At 60.6% G+C, this 21,469-nt stretch overlaps 9 protein-coding genes and 1 non-coding gene across 10 annotated transcripts; 4 read left to right on the top strand and 6 right to left on the bottom strand.

The window, feature by feature from the left end:
- SLS55_006002 (uncharacterized protein) lies at window positions 1-3,005 on the top strand (the record flags this gene model as incomplete). The annotated part of the gene is made up of 5 exons (XM_066777440.1): window positions 1-322; window positions 387-1,384; window positions 1,470-2,247; window positions 2,426-2,607; window positions 2,715-3,005. The coding sequence occupies 5 exons, from the start codon at window positions 1-3 to the stop codon at window positions 3,003-3,005; spliced, it is 2,571 nt and encodes an 856-aa protein (XP_066631535.1).
- Window positions 3,006-3,812: 807 nt separating this feature from the next.
- SLS55_006001 lies at window positions 3,813-3,893 on the bottom strand. Its single transcript has one exon. It is a non-coding gene; the product is annotated as a tRNA-Ser (tRNA).
- A 1,516-nt stretch (window positions 3,894-5,409) lies between these two features.
- SLS55_006000 (uncharacterized protein) lies at window positions 5,410-6,165 on the top strand (the record flags this gene model as incomplete). Its single annotated transcript, XM_066777439.1, has 2 exons — window positions 5,410-6,045; window positions 6,100-6,165. The coding sequence occupies 2 exons, from the start codon at window positions 5,410-5,412 to the stop codon at window positions 6,163-6,165; spliced, it is 702 nt and encodes a 233-aa protein (XP_066631534.1).
- A 1,070-nt stretch (window positions 6,166-7,235) lies between these two features.
- SLS55_005999 (uncharacterized protein) lies at window positions 7,236-8,330 on the top strand (the record flags this gene model as incomplete). The annotated part of the gene is made up of 1 exon (XM_066777438.1): window positions 7,236-8,330. One exon carries the CDS (start codon window positions 7,236-7,238, stop codon window positions 8,328-8,330), a length of 1,095 nt encoding a protein of 364 aa, XP_066631533.1.
- A 559-nt stretch (window positions 8,331-8,889) lies between these two features.
- SLS55_005998 (uncharacterized protein) lies at window positions 8,890-11,055 on the bottom strand (the record flags this gene model as incomplete). The annotated part of the gene is made up of 1 exon (XM_066777437.1): window positions 8,890-11,055. The coding sequence occupies one exon, from the start codon at window positions 11,053-11,055 to the stop codon at window positions 8,890-8,892; it is 2,166 nt and encodes a 721-aa protein (XP_066631532.1).
- Window positions 11,056-11,117: 62 nt separating this feature from the next.
- SLS55_005997 (uncharacterized protein) lies at window positions 11,118-14,144 on the bottom strand (the record flags this gene model as incomplete). Its single annotated transcript, XM_066777436.1, has 5 exons — window positions 11,118-11,897; window positions 11,960-12,223; window positions 13,095-13,580; window positions 13,639-14,086; window positions 14,140-14,144. The coding sequence occupies 5 exons, from the start codon at window positions 14,142-14,144 to the stop codon at window positions 11,118-11,120; spliced, it is 1,983 nt and encodes a 660-aa protein (XP_066631531.1).
- Window positions 14,145-14,625: 481 nt separating this feature from the next.
- SLS55_005996 (uncharacterized protein) lies at window positions 14,626-15,590 on the bottom strand (the record flags this gene model as incomplete). Its single annotated transcript, XM_066777435.1, has 2 exons — window positions 14,626-15,556; window positions 15,586-15,590. The coding sequence occupies 2 exons, from the start codon at window positions 15,588-15,590 to the stop codon at window positions 14,626-14,628; spliced, it is 936 nt and encodes a 311-aa protein (XP_066631530.1).
- A 776-nt stretch (window positions 15,591-16,366) lies between these two features.
- On the bottom strand, window positions 16,367-17,410 carry SLS55_005995 (uncharacterized protein; the record flags this gene model as incomplete). Its single annotated transcript, XM_066777434.1, has 2 exons — window positions 16,367-17,041; window positions 17,090-17,410. The coding sequence occupies 2 exons, from the start codon at window positions 17,408-17,410 to the stop codon at window positions 16,367-16,369; spliced, it is 996 nt and encodes a 331-aa protein (XP_066631529.1).
- Window positions 17,411-17,786: 376 nt separating this feature from the next.
- SLS55_005994 (uncharacterized protein) lies at window positions 17,787-18,881 on the top strand (the record flags this gene model as incomplete). Its single annotated transcript, XM_066777433.1, has 3 exons — window positions 17,787-18,235; window positions 18,303-18,395; window positions 18,446-18,881. The coding sequence occupies 3 exons, from the start codon at window positions 17,787-17,789 to the stop codon at window positions 18,879-18,881; spliced, it is 978 nt and encodes a 325-aa protein (XP_066631528.1).
- A 542-nt stretch (window positions 18,882-19,423) lies between these two features.
- On the bottom strand, window positions 19,424-21,161 carry SLS55_005993 (uncharacterized protein; the record flags this gene model as incomplete). Its single annotated transcript, XM_066777432.1, has 6 exons — window positions 19,424-20,225; window positions 20,279-20,451; window positions 20,506-20,609; window positions 20,672-20,739; window positions 20,793-20,929; window positions 20,982-21,161. The coding sequence occupies 6 exons, from the start codon at window positions 21,159-21,161 to the stop codon at window positions 19,424-19,426; spliced, it is 1,464 nt and encodes a 487-aa protein (XP_066631527.1).
- Between the last annotated feature and the right edge of the window lie 308 nt (window positions 21,162-21,469).

Raw genomic sequence — 21,469 nt, 5'->3', positions numbered from 1 at the left:
ATGACGAGAAAGAGCATTGGGAGAGCGTTTGCTTCCGCCACAGTAGGTTTGGTCTGCTGGGCGGGCGCTGAAGCACGGCTCACGGACTTTGTGGATCCTTTGATCGGAACGGTAGGACCTACGCCGGGCTCAACCATCGCGGGAGGCAACTCGTTTCCAGGCGCTGCTGTGCCATGGGGAATGGTGAAAGCGGGCATCGATACGAGCTACCTCGGTCTTCCAGAAGGTCTGGGTAACGATTGCAATGCCGGCTACAGTCCAATCGGAAACGTGACGGCGGTGAGCCTGACGCACGTTAGCGGGACTGGAGGAGTACCAACATGTAAGTCTAGGTCGAGAGACGCGAGGGAAAGCAAACCCCATCATGCTGACATCCGGACAAACAGACGGCCTGATATCGCAGATGCCGCTCCTCGGCAGCCTCGACGGCATCAACCTGGGCGACAACACCACATACTGGCAGAACCGCACCCTCGACCAGGAAACCGCGTCCGTCGGGCACTTCTCGACGACGCTGCTGAACGGCATCAAGATCGACATCACATCAAGCAACCACACCGCCCTAATCCGCTACACCTTCCCCTCCGCCTCCTCCTCCACCAACACCACCACCACCGACCCTCTCCCCTTCCTCTCCCCAGATCCTTCCCCCTCCCCCAACACCGCCCACATCCTCATCGACCTCACCCACGTCCTCCCCGCATGGGACGGGGACGCGCAATCCTACTCGCAAAAATTCCGCTCAGGCGCTTTGCACATCGACGACTCTTCCTCCTCCTACTCCGGCACCGCGTCCTACACGGGCGGCTGGTCGCAACTAGACATGCACACGCTGCACTTCTGCGGCAACTTCAGCACGCCCGCCGCCCTGACGCCCCTCGCCGCAGGCTCCATCAGCTGGCCGTACGACCCATCCATCCCGCCGGCAGACCCGCCCGTCGTGCGGCCGTATCGCGACGTGCATGCGTCGGCGGGTGCGGGGATGGGGATCGGTGCGTTGTTCAGCTGGGCGTGGGATGGTGGCGTGGGTGCGGGGAATGCGAGCGAGGCGGCGGGCGCGGTGCTGGAGGCGAGGGTGGGGATCTCGTATCAGTCGCGGGCGAGGGCGTGTCGGTATGTCGAGGAGGAGGTGCCGGCGGGGACGGGGTTTGATGTCGTGGTGGAGAGGGCGAGGGGGGAGTGGGAGGAGAAGGTGCTGGGGAATGTGGTGGTGGGGGACGGCGAGGGTGACGGCGCGGGCGATGGCGGCAATAAGACGCTGATGCGCATGCTGTACTCGGCGTTGTACCAGACGGCGCTGATGCCGACGGATAAGACGGGGGAGAATCCGTGGTGGGGGGCGGGCCCGTCCGAGGCGGAGGAGCCGTATTTCGACGATCACTACGTAAGTCGTGCCTCGGAATATGGGGAGCTGCGTGGCTGTGATTTGGGATCGTTGACTGACTGAACCGCCCGCCGCGCGCTCGCAGACGCTCTGGGACACATACCGCACCGCCCTCCCGCTCTACCACCTCCTCTACACCCCCACCTACACCCGCATCCTCAAAGGCCTCCTCAACATCTTCCGCCACGAGGGCTACCTCCCGGCGGGCCGCACAGCCAATTGGAACGGCCGCGTGCAAGGCGGCACGCACGCCGACACGGTCCTCGCCGACGCCTTCGTAAAGTCCGTCCGCACCCTCCCCTCCTCCACCAACAGCAGCGCCATCGGCCTCAACGAACTCGCCCTCTCGCCCGCCGACTGGGCCACCGCCTACGCCGCCCTCGCCAAAGACGCCACCACCCCGCCCATCCACAACGCCGACCCCGTCGCCCCGGACGGCGCGACGAAAGAAGGCCGCGGCGCGCTGGCCGAGTGGCGCGGCCTCGGGTTCCTCACGCGCAACCACACGCGCAGCCTGAGCCGGGGCGTCGAGTACGCGCAGAACGACTTCGCCGTGTGGAGCGTGGCGGTCGGGCTGAACGACACCGCCGTCGTCGATGCAGGGGATGCGGCGACGTGGCGCGCCCGCACCGACTGGTGGCAGGGGCAGTGGAATCCCGGCGCCAACGCGTCGCTGGAGGGCGTCGGGACGTTCCGCGGGTTCGTGGGCGCGCGGGATGCGGATGGTAAGTGGAACTTGTCGGATTACGATCCGAGGAGCTGTGGGAAGTGTGGGTGGGCGAGCGATATATACGAGGCGAAGGTTTGGGAGACGAGCTTTGCGGCGGCGCCGCATGATATGGCGAAGGTGGTGGAGCTGATGGGTGGGGATGAGGCGTTTTTGGCCCGGCTGGATGCGAGTTTTTTGCCGGGCTTTGGCACGAGTGTCGGCGCGAATAATGATGCGGGGTCGGCGTTGTTTAATCCTGGTGAGTCGCGAGGGAAGGGGAGGGATGGATGGAGGGAGGGACTGATCGGCTGACTGACTGATGTGTGTGGCAGGCAATGAACCCTCGTTTGCGACGCCGTTCTTGTACAACTACGTGCCGGGGAACCAGTGGAAGACGGTCAACCAGTCCCGCGCCATCGTGGATACTTTCTACAGTGATGCTCGGAATGGCTATCCCGGCAACATCGACAGCGGCGCCCTTCCTTCTTGGCTCATATTCAACCTGATTGGCTTGGTGAGTGGCCCTCCAAGGCTTACATGCCTCATCTGTCCCAGCGCTAGTTTTCGCCGGACGTCTCGTGAAGTGCTTGGTGTAACAGCAAGGACTGACAACCTCAATAGTACCCCATCGCTGGCCAGCCGCTCTACCTCATAGGTACCCCGCGTTTCTCCTCGCTCACACTCAGTCTCTTTGCCGGCACGCCACACGGGACATCGTTGCAAATCACGGCTGTCAACATGACAGACACGTCTTTCTACCCCCAACGTGTTACACTGAACGGACTTGCTCTTGACCGGGCGTGGCTGTCGCACGCGGAGATAGCAAAAGGTGGGAAGCTCGTGTTCGAGATGGGTGCGGAACCAGCCCAATGGGATGTGGGCGAGCGGCCGTGGTCACTGAGCCCGTGGTAAGGGCTGGAAAAGGTCAACTCTTCACGGAGAATCAATGTACGGCAAGGAAAAAAAACGCTGCCTTTAACCAGTCATGTTGCCGCATCCCCGTTCCATAAGGACAAAAGAGATGAAGAACCAGAACCCGGCCAGCAGGAAAAAAGAGCAAAAAAGTAAGGCTTGTAACCAGTCTTGGACTGGTAAGACTATCAGGTCTTGCAGCTTCTGTGGATCGAACACAGTACCTCCAGATACCGCACAGATGATGCTGTTGGCTGAAGTGGACTTCAGTCTGATGAGATATTAGTGATGAGTTGAGAGGTCGTAAGACTCGATGAGTGGTACTAACCTGGCGCTCTCCCAAGTGAGCTAAAGCTGCTGATTGGATGATGAAAGGACGTTGTGGCAGGTTTCTTTATGTGCGCTGCAAAAATGCGGCTCGCAAAGCGCGACGTTTGAAGTGCGGGCTGTGGGCCTCGGGATGTGTGAAGCGAGAGAGGCAAAAAATTTCCGGCCCGAACTTCGGCTTCTGCCGCAGCAGGCCTCGGACTTCCACCACGAAGACGACGCAAAAAGAGAAAACTCGAATAGAGAACTAGCCAATCCTTGATTCGACGCTGCAAAATTACAGTCTACCGCACTCGCAATGCAGCGGACGTGGTTGCACTTCTTGCCGTGGCCAGCCCAGACCCCTGGAGACCCTGAGTGAGGCCTGAGGCCGAGACCCCTGCGTGTCCGTATCTGAAACTCCACGACCGCCCCTTTCTTGCACCACCGCAACGCTCGACGGGCAAAACGATTGGCCTCGGCAAGAGAGGCAAAAGAAATCGACGTTGACAAGATTCGAACTTGTGCTCCCGAAGGAAACAGATTTCTAGTCTGTCGCGATAACCACTCCGCCACAACGCCTTCAGTTGTTCTTGATGTATTACCTTTCGGAGAAAAGTCATTAACATTGGACATCAAACAGGGAGGAGAAACGACTGGAAGCCAGTCCGTGGGAGAAGCAGAAGCCTTTCAAGTCAGTAGGCAAAGTTGGTGGTGGTTAACGCTTGCCTGCAACGCGGTGCGCTTGTGAGATGATTGCTTTCGGAACCGTGTGCGAAACGCTACCAAGCGAGTTGATCTCTGTGCTGATTGGCGCAACTTTAAACAGACCTCTGCCATCCTCCGCCTGTCGTTCTATTACCTTTACATGTGCATCATCGGTTGTTCATTTGCTTCTTCGAAAGGTTACGTGATGCGCTGTGGCTTTCAATAAGCCCCGAAATATTCAAAAGCGCAGATGTTTGAGGAACTTTACGAGGATCCCGTTGCCGAGTTTTGATATGCTTCATGTGAAGGACATATCCTCTATAGATAACTTAAGCTGCCTATGGAACTATCCTGCTCAGTCTAGAAAGGGAATGAAAGTCAAGTTTCATAATTGTTCTAGTAGGCCGTTTTCTTCCTCGAAGTTCTTTGTTCGCAATGATTTTTATCGTCAGCGCAATGAGCATAAACAAGTCATATGTTGACGTGTAAGCAGCTTTTAGTCGTATTACTGGCTCGATTACCGTATGAATTACTAGAAAACATTTCTGGCCTGCAGATGTTATGCTGTGACGTTGGAATCCCTGTTTGGAGCGGCTTGTACTCCAGTTCAGGGGGCAGCCGACGACGGGCAACAAACCATAGCTTGCAATGAGTAAATCTTGTTCTCCAAGAAAGATCCATGACTGTCAGATCAACAAGAGCATTGTGTGACTGGTGCTGTCTCCTGGATTGATGGTTGTGGATAACGACTTCCCGGACTGTGAGCGAAGACGCGTGAACAAGTGAACACTGAATGGTGAGTTCCCACCACTCACGCGCTCCAATCGTACAAACATATCGTGCGGCCGAAACAAACCCCCACCACCAGGCGGCGCCCGAACAAAACATTGGACCCGCCCGCCCGACCGCCGGCAAACCCGTCCCCATCTCCCTCCATCCCGCCAGACCCTCTCCACAGCTCCACCCCCCAGCGCCGGCCCCCGCCTCCCACGCCGCCCCCACCATGGCGCGCATCACTCCCAGCTCAACATCAACATCAAACTCAAGGCCCACCCACGGCCCGCCCACCCCGCCCACCCCGCCCACTCCCCGCCGCGACGACGACCAGCACCACCAGCGCCAACCGGCTGCAGAGGCGCGCGCCCCAGAACCTTCCACCACTTCCACCCGCCACAGCTCGCGCATCGCCGCGATGCCACCCCAGTCACTCTCCATCTCCGCCTTGGAAGCAGCACAGATAAAGAAGAGGCAGCCGCCTGCAACCACTCCCATGGCTAACTCCGCGCATGATGACGATGGCCCCTCGATGACGACGACAACGACGACGAAGACGACGACGACGATGACGGCGATACCCGCACCCAGCAAGAAGCCTCATCTCGCGGGTAGGATGCCGGGGGCTGCGGTTAGGCAGACGCTGCGAAAGCCGGCGGGTCGCGTGATGCCGATATCGTTTCTGCCGACGGCGGTGAAGGAGACGAAGGCGAAAGAGACGAAGGCGAAAGAGACGAAGGAGAAGGAGACGAAGGAGACGAAGGAGACGAAGGAGAAAGCGAAAGCGAAGGAGACGCCGGATATGGAGGGGGAGCGGAAGCCGTCGAAGGTCAAGCAGACGTCGTCGGAGATCGGGCACATGCCATCCAAGGTCAAGCAGACGCCATCGAAGGTCGGCCAGACGCCGTCGAAGGTCAAGCAGACGCCGTCGAAGGACGGGCAGTCGCCATCCAAGATCAAGCAGACACCCGGCAAGCCGGGTGGAAGGGTTGCGACGCCGACTACGCCTAAGCACAAGGGGGATGCTGCTGCTGCTGCTGCTGCTGCTGCGTCTTCTGGGAAGTCGGGAAGCCGTACCTCGGGCAAGAAGCGTGGCAAGGGCAAAGAAGTGACCCGGGACATGGTTGTGAGGCCGTTGCCAGCGCCGAAACAGCCGTGCTGGACGGGGAGCTCGCCGCTTGTTCCTGTCAAGGAGGAAAAGGAGGAAAAGGAAGTGTCAGTGGCTTGGAGTTTGAGACCGTGGGAGGAGAAGGTAAGTTTGTTTGTGATGGGCTGCCGGGGATAGTGGTGCTGACTTTTTGTGTAGCTTCCGCACCCGTTTGTGCGTAGGAGTTTGTTCTTTGATGATCCGCGGTACACTTTCTTCGATTAGGGATTGGGATGGGGGGTATTGCTGGATTGGTTGCTAGCTTAGCAGGGCGACAGTGCGTGAGATATTGTCAGTTCCGCGGCATGCGTATGGGCTTCTCGATATAAAAGGGGTTGGATATTCTGCGCTTGAGCAATTGGGATCAAAAGCTCTACTTCTTGGACTGCTCATAGTCTTCACGATTATTGTCCACATCGAAGCGTAGTACGCGACAACAATCCATGCTATTATAGATTGGGATTTGAGTTCCGAGTTCCTGGGCATATGAGCGATGCCATAGTTGAGATTACGGCTGTGGGTACTGGTCGCAAGGAATACCCTATCGCGAGTCGAACAATGTGCGTTGTCCATGAATATTGCCTGATTGAGTGACAAAGAGTTGGGTACCACCACCCGACACTGGCCACTAGTATGTGTCAAGCCAGTCGCTCGTCGTGTTACCAAGGTCATCCGCCGCGCGCGGCCCGCAGCAAAGCGGGCACGAGCTCACCTCTGCTATATAATCCGTCGAGCTCCTGCAACTCCACGACACCTCCGTATTCTGAACCACCCTACACTAGAAAATTTCCAACAACCCATTGCATGGTTCCACCCAGAATACCAGAGACGTACTGTAGGTAACCAACGAAGGGGGTTTGCTAATGCAGCTGTGGGACCATCACATCCTCATGACTGCACCGCATCGCCTTCAAACAACGCTAATACTTCGAATCGCCGTCCGTAGGGCACGCCAACCATCCATTCTCTTCTTTCGGAGGAGTCATTGCTCTTCGACTCCAGGCAGGGACACGAGGAAGAGGACTTGAGTGACGACGATCGGCATCCGATCAACACTCTCGATCCGGTCAAACCTGTCGACCTCAACACCAGCTCCACCAAGAGCTCGAAGCCCCGGTTCAACTTTCAATTTCAGCCCTGGCTCCAACTCAGACAAGGCCACTAAGCTCCCTGACGAAGATTACACCAAAAACCCATCTTCCAACAACAAGAACTCCTCTGAACAAGAACACTCCCTCCCTAGCCTTGACCACCCACACAACCACCAAACCGCCCTCCCTCCCTCCTCCACAACCATGAACAACCCAACCAGCGCCACTCCGGCGTCCGCCACCTCCACCTCCACCTCCCCTTCCGCATCCACCACCCCATCCAGTTCCACCGCCCCCAAGAAACGCAGCCACCACGCCGCCCCCTTCAGCACCGTCCAACGCCCCAAGAAGCACCCCCGCCGCCGCAGCACCCGCGCCCTCTCGCCGAACTCGCTGTACGCCCGCACCGCGCCGCCCGTCACCACCTCCAACTGGGCGCCGGCCGGGCAGGTGGAAAGGGAGGTCGACGAGCGGACAAGGCAGTACTGGGAGGTGCAGGCGAATGGCCACCAGGGTGCGTTCTTCTTGCCGCCGTATGACGGGAGCGTGGAAGGCGCCCCGGCGGCTCCGACGACAGCCCCGACGACGGCCCCAACGGTCCCTACGGTCCCGACGGCACCGATGGTCCCTACGGCACCTACGGCACCGCCGATGGTGCCGATGTTCAGGCAGTTGACGCCGCCGCCACCCTTCACGCCGTTGCCGCCGTTGGAACGGTTGGTGCTGCCTCCGGGGGAGGGGCGCGAGGTGGAGGCGTTGAGGAGGCGGATGGTGGATGATCGCAGGCGTCTGTTGGATGAGCGCGACGCTATTCTGCGCGAACGGGGGCGCGTGTTGGACGTATTCAATCAGCGCTTTGTCGAACAGTCACGTCAGATGAGGCAGATAATCGAAGAACAGGATCGGAGACGTCAGCAGTATGAGGCTGATCAGAAGCGACAGCAGCTCCAGGAACAGGAACGCAGACGTCAGCAGTATGAGGCTGAGAAGAGACAGCAGACAGACGTGCAGGGGCAACAGCAGTCTCTGGCCGATCAATCGGACCGTGGACAGGAACAAGGACAACCGGACCAATCCGTCCAGCAGCAAGGCCAACAGGCGGCAGACGGCACCCAGGCTGAGGCAGAGGATGGAGACGGAGCCGGCAAGAGCGAAGACGAAGACCAAGATGATATCGAGTACCTCACTGACATTGTCACGGGCGAGATCAACCCGACTGGCTTCTTCCACGGCACTGCTGGCGTTACACCCTATGAGTACTGGCTTTTGCCTTATCAGCAAGACCGTCCCCGCCGCTGAGGCGTTTTTCTGCTAGTGGAAGAGAGGCAGGTTTCTGGCGGATGATAGCTGACAGGGGTTTGTGCTCGTTGTGCGCTGAACTCGGACTAGATGTCGTGGGTTTCTCTTCTCAGACGGGTTGGGTGGGCTTCAATTTGTGGTCCTAGGGCGAGGAAGGGCTTGGATATGCCTATTGCGGCTCTCACGAGGAAGCTTTTCTCTGGACAATGCCTTTTCGACGGAATTTCATTGAGCTCAGGGGTAATGATTGCAGGGTCACTTGAGCGGTACTATTTCCTGCGTGGTGGTCGTGCAGCTGGGAAGGTAACAAGGGTAGGAGGTGAACGACATCTGACTGCTGAACGGTTTTTGGCGTTTGCTTCTCCTTTGCGGTACAATAGTCCCATTCTCTGGGCAGGTGCAGGAACGGCGTCCAGGGATATTTGGGGCGGCCGGCATCAACAGCAACAGCAGCATCAGCTAAGATGGTAATGTAGAAAACAATCAAAAGTGATATTGCATATATGTGTATCCATTGCCAAAACGCCGCAAGTGACCATCGCATGTGTATCAGCCCGATCTACCAGCTCTTCAACCACTCCTGCACACACTTCGCCACAACACCCGTTCCAATAACATCAACACCCTCCCTGATAACCTTACTCTTCTCCGCCGTCTTCTCCGTCGCGAAAACCAGCCCCTTCCTCCCCGGCCTATCATTATCATACTTCTCAGCAAAGAAATCCACCAGCTTCACCGTCGGATTCTTCTTCGGATCCTGCTCACCCTCCCTCAACCTCCTCACCCACTCCCTCTGCCCCACCTCCTCAAACTCCAACCCCGCCTCCCTCAGCGCGGGCAACAAGTCCTCGGTCCACCTAAACGTCTTCGAATTCTGCACATGATACACCAGCCCATCCTCCTCCCCCCCTTCCTTCACCCACTCCGCAAACCCCGTCCCCGCCCGACTCAACTCCACCACCGCCTCCGCACACGCATCAACCGGCAACCACGCCGGCTCCTCATCCAACCGCGGCAAGGCCCCCACCCCCCTCGCCGCCCTCACCATGAGCGGAATAGCCTCAGATTCATTCCACACCCCCTTCCTCGTATCCCCCACAATCTGCCCCGCCCTCAGCACGACAAACCCCCCGCCTCCCGCGGCCCCCACCCTCTCCTTCGCGCCTCCAACAACGTGCTCCGCCACCCACTTACTCCTTGCATACCCCATCGCCTGCGCATGCGCCGGGTCCGCCACCAGCCCCTCCCTCACGACCGCCGGCACCGGCGTCCCCGCCGCCGCGCTGACGCTCGACACGAACGCGAAGCGCGCGGGGCGCGCGAACGGGACGGCCAGGCAGAGGGCGAGCAGGTTGGCGACGCCGCCGATGTGCGTGGCTGCGAAGCTCGAGACGCCGAGGTTGAAGTTGACGGCCCAGGCGGCGTGGATGACGGTTGTGAGGGTGGCGCGGAGGGTCGCGTATGTGGCTGCGGGGAGGCCGAGGGAGGCGTCGGAGAGGTCGGAGGGGAGGGCGGTGAGTTTGCTGAGGGTGGAAGGGGGGGGCGAGAGGGCCCGGGTCGATAGCGAGGCGAGGATGCGGGCGTGGGCGGCGGCCGGGGAGGGCGCGCGGACGAGGGCGTAGATGCGCGTGATGTGCGGGAGGGGCAGGAGCTGGGCGAGGATGTGGGCGCCGAGGGAGCCGGTGGCGCCGGTGAGGAGGACGGTGTCGGTGGCGGGTGGGGGCGAGGGGCCCGGGGTGAAGGAGGGGGGGAGGGCGGCGGTGTATTTAGCGACGAGGGACCGCATGAGGTCGGTTTCGGATTGCTGGGAGGATGCGGGCGCGGCGTCGCCGGTGGAGAGGGCGGAGAGGTGTGCGGCGAGGCGCGCGATGGACGGGTGCTCGAAGACGACGTTGTGGCCGAGCACGGCGCCGGAAAGGTCGAGCTCGCGCTGCATGTGGCCGCGCGCCGAGATGGACTGCAGGCTGTCCATGCCGGCGTCGAAGAAGTCCGTGTCCGGGCCGAGGGCGGCGGCGACGCCGACGCGGGCGGCGAAGAGGTCGGCGAGGTAGGCGTGCAGCCCGGCGAGGTCCAGCTTGCGCTTGGCCACGCCCTCGCCCGACTCGAAGCGGGCGTAGACGCCGTCGATGAGGTCGGCGAAGACCTTGTAGCAGGCGGCGCGGATCATGGTGCCCTTGTCGGTGCGCGGGTAGTCGGTGCCCTGCGCCAGCACCTCGACCATCTCGCGCGCCACCTGCCCGAACTTCTCCGCGCGGGCGTTGGCGGTCTTCAGCGTGGGTTCCAGGGCGTCCAGCAGCTCCGACTTGCTCATCCCCGCCGCCTTCTCGCTTGGGATGACCAGCAGCCCCGGAAAGGAGCGGTCGACGCCGAACACCAACGCGTCCTGGACTAGCTCGTGCTGGCGCACTTGGTGCTCGTACGGGATGGGCAGCACCTTCTCGCCGTTGAGCAGCGTGACGCGGTCGTCCAGCCGGCCCAGGTACTTCCACGCGTCGGGGATGGTCGGGTGCGGCACGAACGTGTCGCGCGTGCGGAAGCAGTTGGGCCACGGCTCGTCGGCGTTGGAGATTACTTTCGACGGCAGCCCGTCGAGGACGACGCACTCGTAGATGCCGGCGCCGACGTCGACGAAGCGCAGGTACGGCGCCACCTTGGGCAGCGGCCGCACGTAGTTCCACGCCTTGTCCGACTCCGGGTCGCGGAACGACGTCATCAGCTGGCCCATTTCGGTGCTGGGAAGAAGAAGCTCGTCAGTAATCGTCAGAGAGAGAAGGAGATGGGGAGTACTCACGCCCCGTAATGCCCAACGATATACACGCCCCTCCTTACCAGCTCATCGCCCAGCTCATCGGGACAGCTACTCCCCCCAAACAGGACCAGCCGACACCTCCGCAACTGCTCGACGCCCTCGTCCGTCTCAGCCAGCACCTTCAGCGCGTACGGCACGCAGTGGAAGCTCTCAGCCTCAGCAGCGCGCATGGCGGCCACCAGATGCGCATTCGTCAGCGGCAACGCGGCGTTGAACAGCACGGTGCGCTTGCCGCTGACGATGCCGCGGAACGTGGTGGCCAGCCCGTGGTTGTGGAACAGCGGCAGCGTCACGAACGCGCGCATGCCCGACCCCAGCGCGTAGTTGGACAGGCACGCCCGGTGCGTCTGGAATATCGGCTTCGGCAGCCCCGTCGACCCCGAGCTGTGCACGATGAAGGCCACGCACGCCTCCTCGTCCACCAGCTCCGTCTGCCGCGCGAACCGCGCTCCCCCGGATGATGCGCGCCGCGTGTACACTGACGAGTCGAGTTGCGCGAACGAGGAGAGCGCGTCGGCGCCCGCGTCCGACGAAGCGCGCTGGATGTCCGGCACGATGGTGCTGGCGAAGCGCGGCGAGGCGACGATTTTGCTGCAGTGGGTTTTCTGCAGCAGCGAGACGTATGCTTCCGTCGGAAGGCGTGTCGAGAGGAAGAGCACGGCGAAGCCCATGCGGGAGAGCGCGAGGAGGGTGATGACGTAGTCGAGGTTCGAGGGCCCGAGGAGGGCGACGACTTCGCTGCTTGTGCTGCGGCTTTCCTGTTGTTTGCTGTGAACATCTGCTTGATGGTGCTTTGGATTGGGTTGGAGTGCGTATGTACCTTGGGCAGGAGACCCAGACGGGTGTACTCCTTGGCGGCCTCGTCGACAAAGGCATCGAGGTCTTTCGCCGTGTAGTCTGCCAGATCGTTGCTGCTGTGTTCCGACGCTGGGTATGCGATGAGCGGCGTGTTGGGTATCGTCTCGGCCTTGTGCAGAAGTAGGTCGTTGATGCTGTTGATCTGGTCCGGCTGCTTCGAGACCTTTGACGCATTCGGCGCGTCCAGGCTGGAGGGAGCGGACGTTGTAGAGACCAACATGATGGGCTGCGTTGGTCGTCAAAGGAGTGGTGTGAAGGGAGGAATGGATTGTGACTGCTTGTGCAGTGTTGTTTTCGAGTATAAGAGTACCAGACGTACAGAATCTTACACTCCACAAGTGTAGGGTCTACATCGATACTTGGCACTGAAGAAGCCTTTGAGTCCTAGCCGTGTGGAGAAGCGGGGATATGGTGCGGAATCGGAGAGCTTTTCCGACCGTCGGAAATAGCGGATATCAGACGGATAAGTGGGAGTTCGCCGCCTTGGCGGAAAACACACGCCATTGCCGGATTCCTAATGGTAAAATCCATTCGGTAGACGTCCGTAGGTGTTGCGTGGGCAGAATTAGTGGAGAAGGTGGGGTTCTCCATTCAGACGTTCGAAGATCACCTCGCATGAAGCTTGTGGAGCTTGTCCTCGAGCCAGACCATGGGCGTGCAGTATATCCCGATCGTACGTAGCTCCCTTCGCCAGAGAAGGGGAAAGTGACCCTACCCTTCAAGTGATAACGGAACCTGACTACCAAAAGCAGAACTCACGCCGCCTTTTGCAACAGCACTTGTATCCCGTGCTACTCTACGCCTCATGATCCAGCACATTGTCATATCTGCATTACCCAGGACATCTTACAAAACCATCATCGTCAAAGCCGCTCCCAAAAGGTCCGACCCGGCCTCAACCCTCAAGCAATCCCACCCAACTCCCCACCCAGATCCAAATCCCATCCAGCCGCACTATCCGCCAGCAAGCTCTCCAAACTGCCAATTCCCCCAACGACCTACAACAACAAAGTCAGCCCACGCATTCCAAGCCAGCGCACAGAACAAAGAGAGAAAAAAAAAAGAAACCGAAAAGAGAAAAGCTCCGCAGCACTCACCAGCGAATCAAACTGGCCCCACCCCGTCATCTGCGCCGCAATCGAACTACTCGGGCTAGCCTCCGCAAACGCCTCAATCCCCTGCTGCTGCTGCAACCCATCCAGCCCCAAACCATCCTGCTGCTGCTGCTGAAACACCGGCTGGGCCAGCACCGGCGGCGGCGCAACAACCGGCACCGCCATCCCAACATCAATCTCCTGCTGCTGCCGCTGCACACCACCGACATCGCCGCCACCGCCATCGACACTCCCGTGCCTCAGCAACTCCATCCGCAGCTCCTGCAGCACGACGCCGTAGCGCTCCGCCAGGCTGCCCTTGGTGGCGATGCGCGAGATCTGGTCGTGGCAGCGGGAGGCGGCGCGGTAGTGGGAGGAGGGTTGTTCGTTGTCGGTGGTGGTGGACGGTGGTGGTAGACGGCGCTGTTGCTGCTGGATGGTGTGGACGTAGAGGACGACGACGGCGCAGAAGGCGAAGTAGTGGGTGAACTGCATCACCTTGTCAGGGGCCGAGAGAAAGGGGGGGATGCGGAGGGGGGGTAGTTACCCAAAACGTGCTGTATATCTGCCCCGACCGCGTCAACTCGTCGACCACACGCACGATGTTCGTGGCGGCGTCGAGGCAGCATTGGACGTGGTAAGCGAGCTTCCCTCCGCCACCACCACCATCGCTACTGCTGTCCCTGCCATTCGGCCGGTGGTGGTGGTGCAGGTTGTTGTAGCTCGACAGGCCGGCGAAGTTGCTGAGGAGGAAGGGGCGGTGGACGAGGATCTGGGCGTGCCAGAAGGCGAGGTTGAGGACGTTGCGCTGGCGCAGGAAGATGGGCAGGAAGAGCGAGGGGTCGACGCCGTCCGTGTCGAGCAGGTAGGCCACCGACGCCCGCCAGTTGTTGAGCGCGTCGTTGTACTTGGCCGCCAGCCGGTACCGGTCCGACGTCGACGGCGGCCGGATGCCGTACAGGTCGCGCAGGATGTTGGCGAGGATCCGGGAGAATCTGAGACGTGTTAGCCGTGGTGGTGCAAGGCGAGATTGGGTGCGCGGCTTCACCTCATGTGTGCGATGCAGCCGGACATGAGCGATTGGGACTTGATGGGAGAGGGGTGCATGTGCCGGAGATGCAGATCGGAATCGTTGACGCATGTTGGGAATTCCTGAGTGGAGCGATTAGCTGCAGAGGCTCAGGCTTAGTTGGAGCATACACCTACCTGGTCGATGTCTTCATCGTGGAATGTCCGCGGCCGTCCAAGCGCAGCGCTCAAGTACGTGTCGAGATTATACGCGCACCAGAACGTCCGCTTCCTGCACTCCAAGTCGATGTAATCAACACTATGCGCAGAGTCCATCCGGCGCTTCCTGTGCATGCCCAAAGCAAGCACCAGATGCGCCGTCGTCCCGAACAGGCTCCAGCAATGATTAATCCGCGACTGTCCGAGCAACCACAAACACTGCGCAAGCCTCGCCTGCACGCTAGTCAAACGAATCTCTCCCTTCTCCGCCGAAAGCTGGCGCTCGGCCGCAGAGAAGAAGCTCGCACTACACCACCGTTAGACTCTCCAGCTGCTTCAACGCCCCAAAAGGGAGCCATCTCACGCACCTCGAATACTCCCTCCCCGTCATGCCCGCCGCGCGGTAATTCCCCGCCTGCGCAAACACCATAAACAGCAACGCCAGCCTGCTCCTGGCCGCGGCCTTGGAGTCCCTCATGGCGCCATTTGTCTCGTACAGCTCCGCCAACCAGCCCTCGACCGTCGGCCTGTGCAGGAACCGGTGCGTCGCGGCCGCGAAGTCGAAGTAGCGCGCCAGCAGCGCCTCGGCGTCCTGCTGCGGCGGCAGCACGAAGAAGCCCGCGTGGTCCATCTCGTCGGCTTCCGGCAGCGGCAGGTCGCCGAAGGTGAAGATGCTGGACGATTGGTCGGTGCTGGTCGAGGATTGCATCAGCAGCCCGGTTTGCTGCCGCAGCAGCTTGCGCTGGATGCGCAGCAAGAAGGAGGCGCCGGACGCGGGCCCGACGTAGTGGCCCTGTTGGTCGTTTTGGCTGGGCTCTGGCGAGTTGCGTGAGGATTGCGCCGAGGTGGCGCGGGCGGAGTGCTGCTGCTGCTGCTGCTGGGTCCGTTGCGGCTGGTCGATGGGGAGGCGGTCGGCGCCATGCTCGATGCTGACGGGGCTGGGGATGGTGGTGTTGTTCGCGGCGGCGGAGGGGAGGTCTCCGGCATCGGGGCGAGGAGAGGCGAGGTGGTTGCCATTGTTCGCAGCGGTCGAGACGACGGACGAGCTGTGTCGCCGCATGTGGTAGGACTGGTGGGCGGCTGGGATTGTGGACGTTGCCATTTGCAGCACGCGGTCGTCCGTCTCAAGCTCGATGGAGGGCAGTCTGCCGCGGGTGTAGGCAGCCTCGTACTGGCAGGCCAGGCCGAGCTGGGAGCAGAGCGTACACGGATACTTGCCCGAGCATCGCGTCTTGCGGCTGTCGTCGGGCGGTCGGCGTGGGTTCACGCCATGCCTCTGGTCAGATGGGTGGAAGTGCGGCGCAGCATATTGCCGGATTGGGAAGGATCGAAGATAAGGTAACGAGAAGAACGAGTGGCTACTCACGACTTGCACCGATCGCATGCCCTGCTGACTCGACTCCGGACGTGACTGTCCTTGCGCCGCTTGGCCGACCTGCCACCCAAAGGCTCCCCACTCGAACTGCGGCGCCTGTTACGATTGAAACCCTGCTGCGGCTCAGCGGAGCTGTGCAACCGGTCGGATCTGGGGTCGTCGGCCGTTGGGACAATGCCGGCCCCCGGGGATGACGGTCGACGATCGCCCATGCTCGCTGCTGGAAAAGCGGACAGCACGGCAAACGAAATTGTGGAACAACAATTCTGGAGTGGGCCGATGGAGTGGATGAGAGGCCGGAAAAGGTCGAGTGAGAAGGGCCCGGGAAAGCGAGGGCTTTAGTATGCCTTTTCCGGGCGTTAGTCAGCCATGTTACCCCGCACTTGGTCTTTATCCGGGACATGGCGTGCGGCTTAGCCGTGCAAACCCCTGCATGTCGTGCCATGGGCTTGCGGCGTAGCCTTCGGGGGTTAAGCGGGCCAAGATACAGAGTCGGTACGTGCCGGGGCGTGGTTGCTTGTCTGGAGTTTGGTCGGAGGCTGAGGCGTGATGCTGAGTCCGTGAAGCTTAATGGCTGAGACAAACCAAAGACATGGGGAAGTATCGCGAGTTAACGAGTAATGTGAGAAGCATGCGAGTCAAATTCTAGTCTATCCGTTTCAAATGCCCAACTCTACGCCGCCGCCGCCTGGGCCTTCAGCTTTCTTTGCGCAGCCACCCAATCAGACACGCCCTTCTTCAATGTCTCCTCGTCATGCTCGCCAAAGATGTTCACACCCAGCCTGATGGGGAAGTTGTACCTGTGATTCCGATCCAGCGCCGTAATCTTGTCAAATGCGTCCTTGGGCAGCTCGAAGTCCTGGAAATTGCTCTCGATGCGGGCGGGCGTCACGCTCTTCGGCAGCACCACAGTGCCACGCTGCACCGCCCACTGCACAAGCACCTGCGCCGGCTCCTTGCCCAGCCCCTTCGCCACGTCCACCACAACGGGGTCGTCGACGGCGCGCGGCAGGTTGTAGATGTTGTTGCCGAGCGGCGAGTAGGCGGCCGTGACGATGCCCTTGCTCTTGTGCCACTCGAGCAGCGCCGGCTGCTGTAGGTACGGGTGCGCCTCGATCTGATTGACGGCTGGAGCGATCTTGGCCGTCTGCAGGAGCTCCTCGATGGCCGCACGCGTGAAGTTGCTCACTCCGATGCTGCGGATCTTGCCTTTCGTCACCAGCGCCTCCAGGGCCCGCCACGTGTCGGCGATGGGCACGTCGACGACGTGGACGGCTTCGGTTACGGGGTTGATGGGGAAGTGCTGCTTGATGTCGGCTGCTTTGGCGAAGGCGACGGGCCAGTGGATCTGCGGCGGGTGTTAGCGTTGTGAGTTGAGGAGGGAACTGCAACATACGAGGTACAGGTCGAGGTAGTCGGTGCCCAGGTCCTTCAGGGTGTGGTCCAAGGCCTCCTCGACGTCCTCGGGCTTGTGGTGCGTGTTCCACAGCTTGCTGGTGATGAAGATGTCCTTGCGGTCGACGCCCGAGGCGCGGATGCCGTCGCCGACCTCGTTCTCATTGTCGTAGACGGCGGCGGCGTCAATGTGCCTGTAGCCCAGCTTGAGGGCGGTAGCGACGGCATTGGCGACCTCGTTGGGGCCGGACTGCCAGGTGCCCAGGCCGACAACGGGCATGTCGTAGCCCGAGTTGAGCTTGAAGGAGCGGTTGGAGGACATTGCGGGGCCGGGTTCTGCGCAAATTGGCCGAGGCGAGCGAGTGGAGAGCGAGCAGCGTCTTTAAGGCCCAATTGCTACAAGCTCGACGACAAAAAGTCGAGCTCGGGGCAATGTTGTGCTCAGTTACCCCGCTTTTCCGACATCGGAAGCCTACACGGTGCGGGGCTGTTTTCCGATCCGCCAGCGAGCACGACAGAGCGCGTCCATCCCACCTGCCCCGCGCTAATTGTGGAGGCCCCGGGACAATGAGGCACGACGATGCGCAACCGCCCCCCACGCTGGCCCCCATACATAGCGCGCAACAAAACCGCCTCGTTTGTTGAGAAACAAACCCATCTCCTGTTCCCCGAGCTCCCAACCACCAACACCAACGACCATGGCCGGCCCGCGCATCCCCCCCGACGGCGTCTTCGTCCCCGTCCCCACCTTCTTCAAGCCGCGCTCCTCACCCTCGCAGCAGGCTGCCGTCGATGTCGAGACGCAAGTCGCGCACTCGGTGCACCTCGCGCGCAGCGGCATCACCGGGCTCGTCCTGCTCGGCAGCACGGGCGAAGCCATCCACCTGTCGCGCGCCGAGCGCCGCGACTTCCTCGGCGGCGTGCGCAAGGGCCTCGAGGCCGCCGGCTTCCCCGACTACCCCATCATGGCCGGCGTGCTGACCAACAGCGTCGACGAGGTGCAGGAGTGGCTGGAGGACAGCAGGGACGCCGGCGCCCAGTGGGGGCTGGTGCTGGCCCCGGGCTACTTCGGCGCCGCCGCGAGCCAGGAGAACATTGTCGAGTGGTATACCGTCGTTGCCGACAGGAGTCCGCTTCCGGTGTTGATGTGAGTGAGCGCTGGGAAGGGGAGAGAGAGAGGGAGGAAAACGTGCTGACCACACGCACGAAAACAGATACAACTACCCCGGCGTGACCAACAACCTCCTCGTCGCGCCCGAGACGTACGTGAAGCTCGCCGCGCACCCCAACATCGTCGGCTGCAAGATGTACGCACCCCCGCATTCCAAGCTCTTCCCCTCTGACCCTCCAACAACAGGTCCCACGGCAACGTCTCGCACCACGTGCAAATGTCGCTGCACCCGCAAATCGACGCCGCGTCCTTCCGCGTCTTCTCGGGCTTCGGCCAGCAGCTCGGCCCCATCGTGCTCTTCGGCGCCGCCGGCGTCATCGACGGCCTCGCCGCCATCTACCCCAAGACCGTCTCCCGCCTCTTCGCCCTCGCCGCCAAGCGCCCCGTCGACGACGACACCCTCAAGGAGCTGCGCGACCTCCAGTTCCGCGTCTCCGCCGCCGAGGAGTTTGTGGGCAAGACGGGCATCTTGGGCATCAAGGAGGGCGTGTTCAGGGTCTTGGGGCTGGGCAATTTGGAGGGCGGCAGGCTGCCGCTGAGGGGGAAGTTGGCCGAGGGCGAGTGGGAGAAGTGGGCGGCCGAGACGGGGAGGATGGACGAGATTGAGAAGAGTATTAAATAAGTGGTGGAGTGAATTGGAGATGTTTTGGGATAATCATGGTGTTGGATGGATGTGTGAAGTGTTGATGTGAGATGCGATGTTACGCAAGATAACGCTGTTCCCGCCAGCCGAAAGGGGTATGGGCAACCGAGTTTGGCGTCGGAAAAGAGACACTGCATCACTTTGGCTTTTTTGGTGCAGCGCTTGGCTTATCGAAGGCAGGGGTACTATCCTTTGCATCATACCATGGCAAGAGCAACGATAAGAGCTATGGAGTTAAGTTGTACTCCTCAAATTGCAATGCAATTATTTACCACATGTACTAGACCCTGCTCTTCCGCATCACATCGTCTTCAGAGAATTCAAAATCTGTTTTGGATCAGGGTTAACATTTGGACGAAATCATCTTCTGAGCTCTGTTCAGTCAAACTTGCGCACATGAATTCGTAGTACTTCGTAAACAGCATCCGCCCAAACAACCCCCTTCATCTGCGTCGCAACCCCCCAAACCTCCCTCTACCCACCCCCACCTCCAATCCACCCTCCCCGCCCCCTTCCCCCACTCAGTACACATACAAATTCAACACCCCCGGATCCTCCTCCCTCATCTTCCGATTCTGCCTCATCAACACGCCCCTCATGACCCACGCACACGCAATCACCCCCGCCGAAAACCCAATACTCGCCAGCATCGCCGCCAAGAACCGCGGCGCATCCGCATCGGGCCACAGATACGGCGTATACACGCTCGCCAGATTGCCAAACGTGTTGCACATGGCGATCGCCACGGCCTTCTTCTCGTCCGTCTGCCCGAGCGTAGCCGCCGTCCACGACAGGATGATGTTGTTGACGCCGTACGTCGCGCCCACGAACAGCACAATACCAACATACCGCGCCGCCGTGTTCAGCGTCCCCACCCCCAGCGCGAAGCCGGCGATCGCCACCAGCTTCGACGCCGTCGTGTGCCACGTCCGCTCGTTGTAGCGGCCGGAAGACCAGGATACGAGGATGGAGACGATCCCGGCGATGATGTAGGGCGGGCAGGTTAGGACGAGCGTGACGGTCGTGGAGAAGCCGAGCGTTTTGACGACCGTCGGCAGGAAGTTCTTGAAGCCGTTGGCGGACAGGTGCAGGTTGTCCATCAGGCAGAACGCCCACGTGCGCCAGTCGCTGCAGGCGGACCGCAGCCCGGCCCAGACGGAGGTGGGCGCGGAGCGCCGGGCGGTGGTGTCGAGCGCGATGCGGTTGTGCGCCAGTTGCCGCTCGGTGGGCGTGAGCCACCGCGTTTGGAGGGGCGCGTCCGGGAGCAGGAAGAAGGCCGCGATGGAGACGCCGATGGAGATGGCGCCTTGGATTATGAAGAGCCTGGGAGATGGGGGGTTAGTGAGAGGGAGGGGACGGGAGGGAGGGGGACAAACCATTGCCAGCCTGCCAGCCCGTGTTTGCCTTCGAGCCCGGCGAAGATGCCGGCGGCGATGAGCCCGGAGAAGGCGCTCGCGAGCATGTTGCCCGTGTAGAAGATGGACATGCGGGTTGCGAGCTCCTTGCGTGTGTAGAACATGCTGAGCATGTAGAGGGCGCCCGGGTAGAACTGGGAAAAGGGGTCAGTGCGGGGTTGGGGGTGACGACCGGGATGAGCACGTACGGGGGCTTCAACGATTCCGAGGATGAAACGACAGGCTAGCATGGTCTTGTAGTCGTGGGTGAGGTAGGTGAGGAGGCTGACGATGGACCAGGCCATGGAGAATCCTGGGATGGGAGATGTCAGCTGATTGTTGTTTTGGGGAATTGTGGTGTTGGTGTGTACGTACCGGCCATGTACCATGAGGGCCGTACTCTGTTGAGAATCATGTTGGAAGGGATCTGTCCGGCCAAGTAACTATACAAGGTTGATCAGTCCATGCGAGTGATTCGCAGCAGCAGACCACTTACCCAACAAACAGAATTGACACGCAGGTATTGTACTGGGTGCCCTTGAGACCCAAGTCTTTCGATAGGCTGTTAAGCTTCCCGTTGATCATGGCGTTGCGGTCGAGAAAGTTCATGAAGTACATGAGCCATAAGATGGGCTGGATGAGCGGTCAGCAGACGTCTGGAGGTACTGTTGGGTACAACACTCACCAGCATGTACCAGTCGATCTTCTTCACCACCGCAATCTCTTTCGGATCTGTCTTCGAGTGCGCGCCGAACTCGTCGACCTTCTCCATCTTCGGCTTCACCAAGTCCCCATCCGATGTCTCGACATTCTCGATGCGCTCCATGTGGGCGGCTTTCTCGTCTGTGCTGTGCTTCGAAGCCATGATGACTCGAGACCCTCAATCACCAGCAAGGGCGACTTCGAATTAAGTAGAAAAGCGACGCCGGGAGCTCCGGGAAGAGGAGACGGAGAGGGAGGGTTGATGACAGGAGTGATGAAAAGGACGTGCAGCTGCAGCGTGCAGCGTCCGTTCGTTTACAGTGTTTTATCACAAACGCCTCCTTCGCTTAGTCGCAGGCCAGTCCATGGAAAACGCTTAGGCCAGGCCCACCCCATGGGGTAGACGGTCTTGGCTTTTTTCGGAATCCCCGTGGGGAAGCGTGGGCCAAGACGGAAAAGCTCCCTTGGCGC

The sequence above is a fragment of the Diplodia seriata genome (genome assembly GCF_021436955.1).
Source record: "Diplodia seriata strain FDS-637 chromosome Unknown scaffold_6, whole genome shotgun sequence".
Lineage (NCBI taxonomy): Eukaryota > Fungi > Ascomycota > Dothideomycetes > Botryosphaeriales > Botryosphaeriaceae > Diplodia > Diplodia seriata.
Note: the sequence above shows the minus strand (reverse complement) of the source record. Positions and strands in the feature narration are given on the sequence as shown.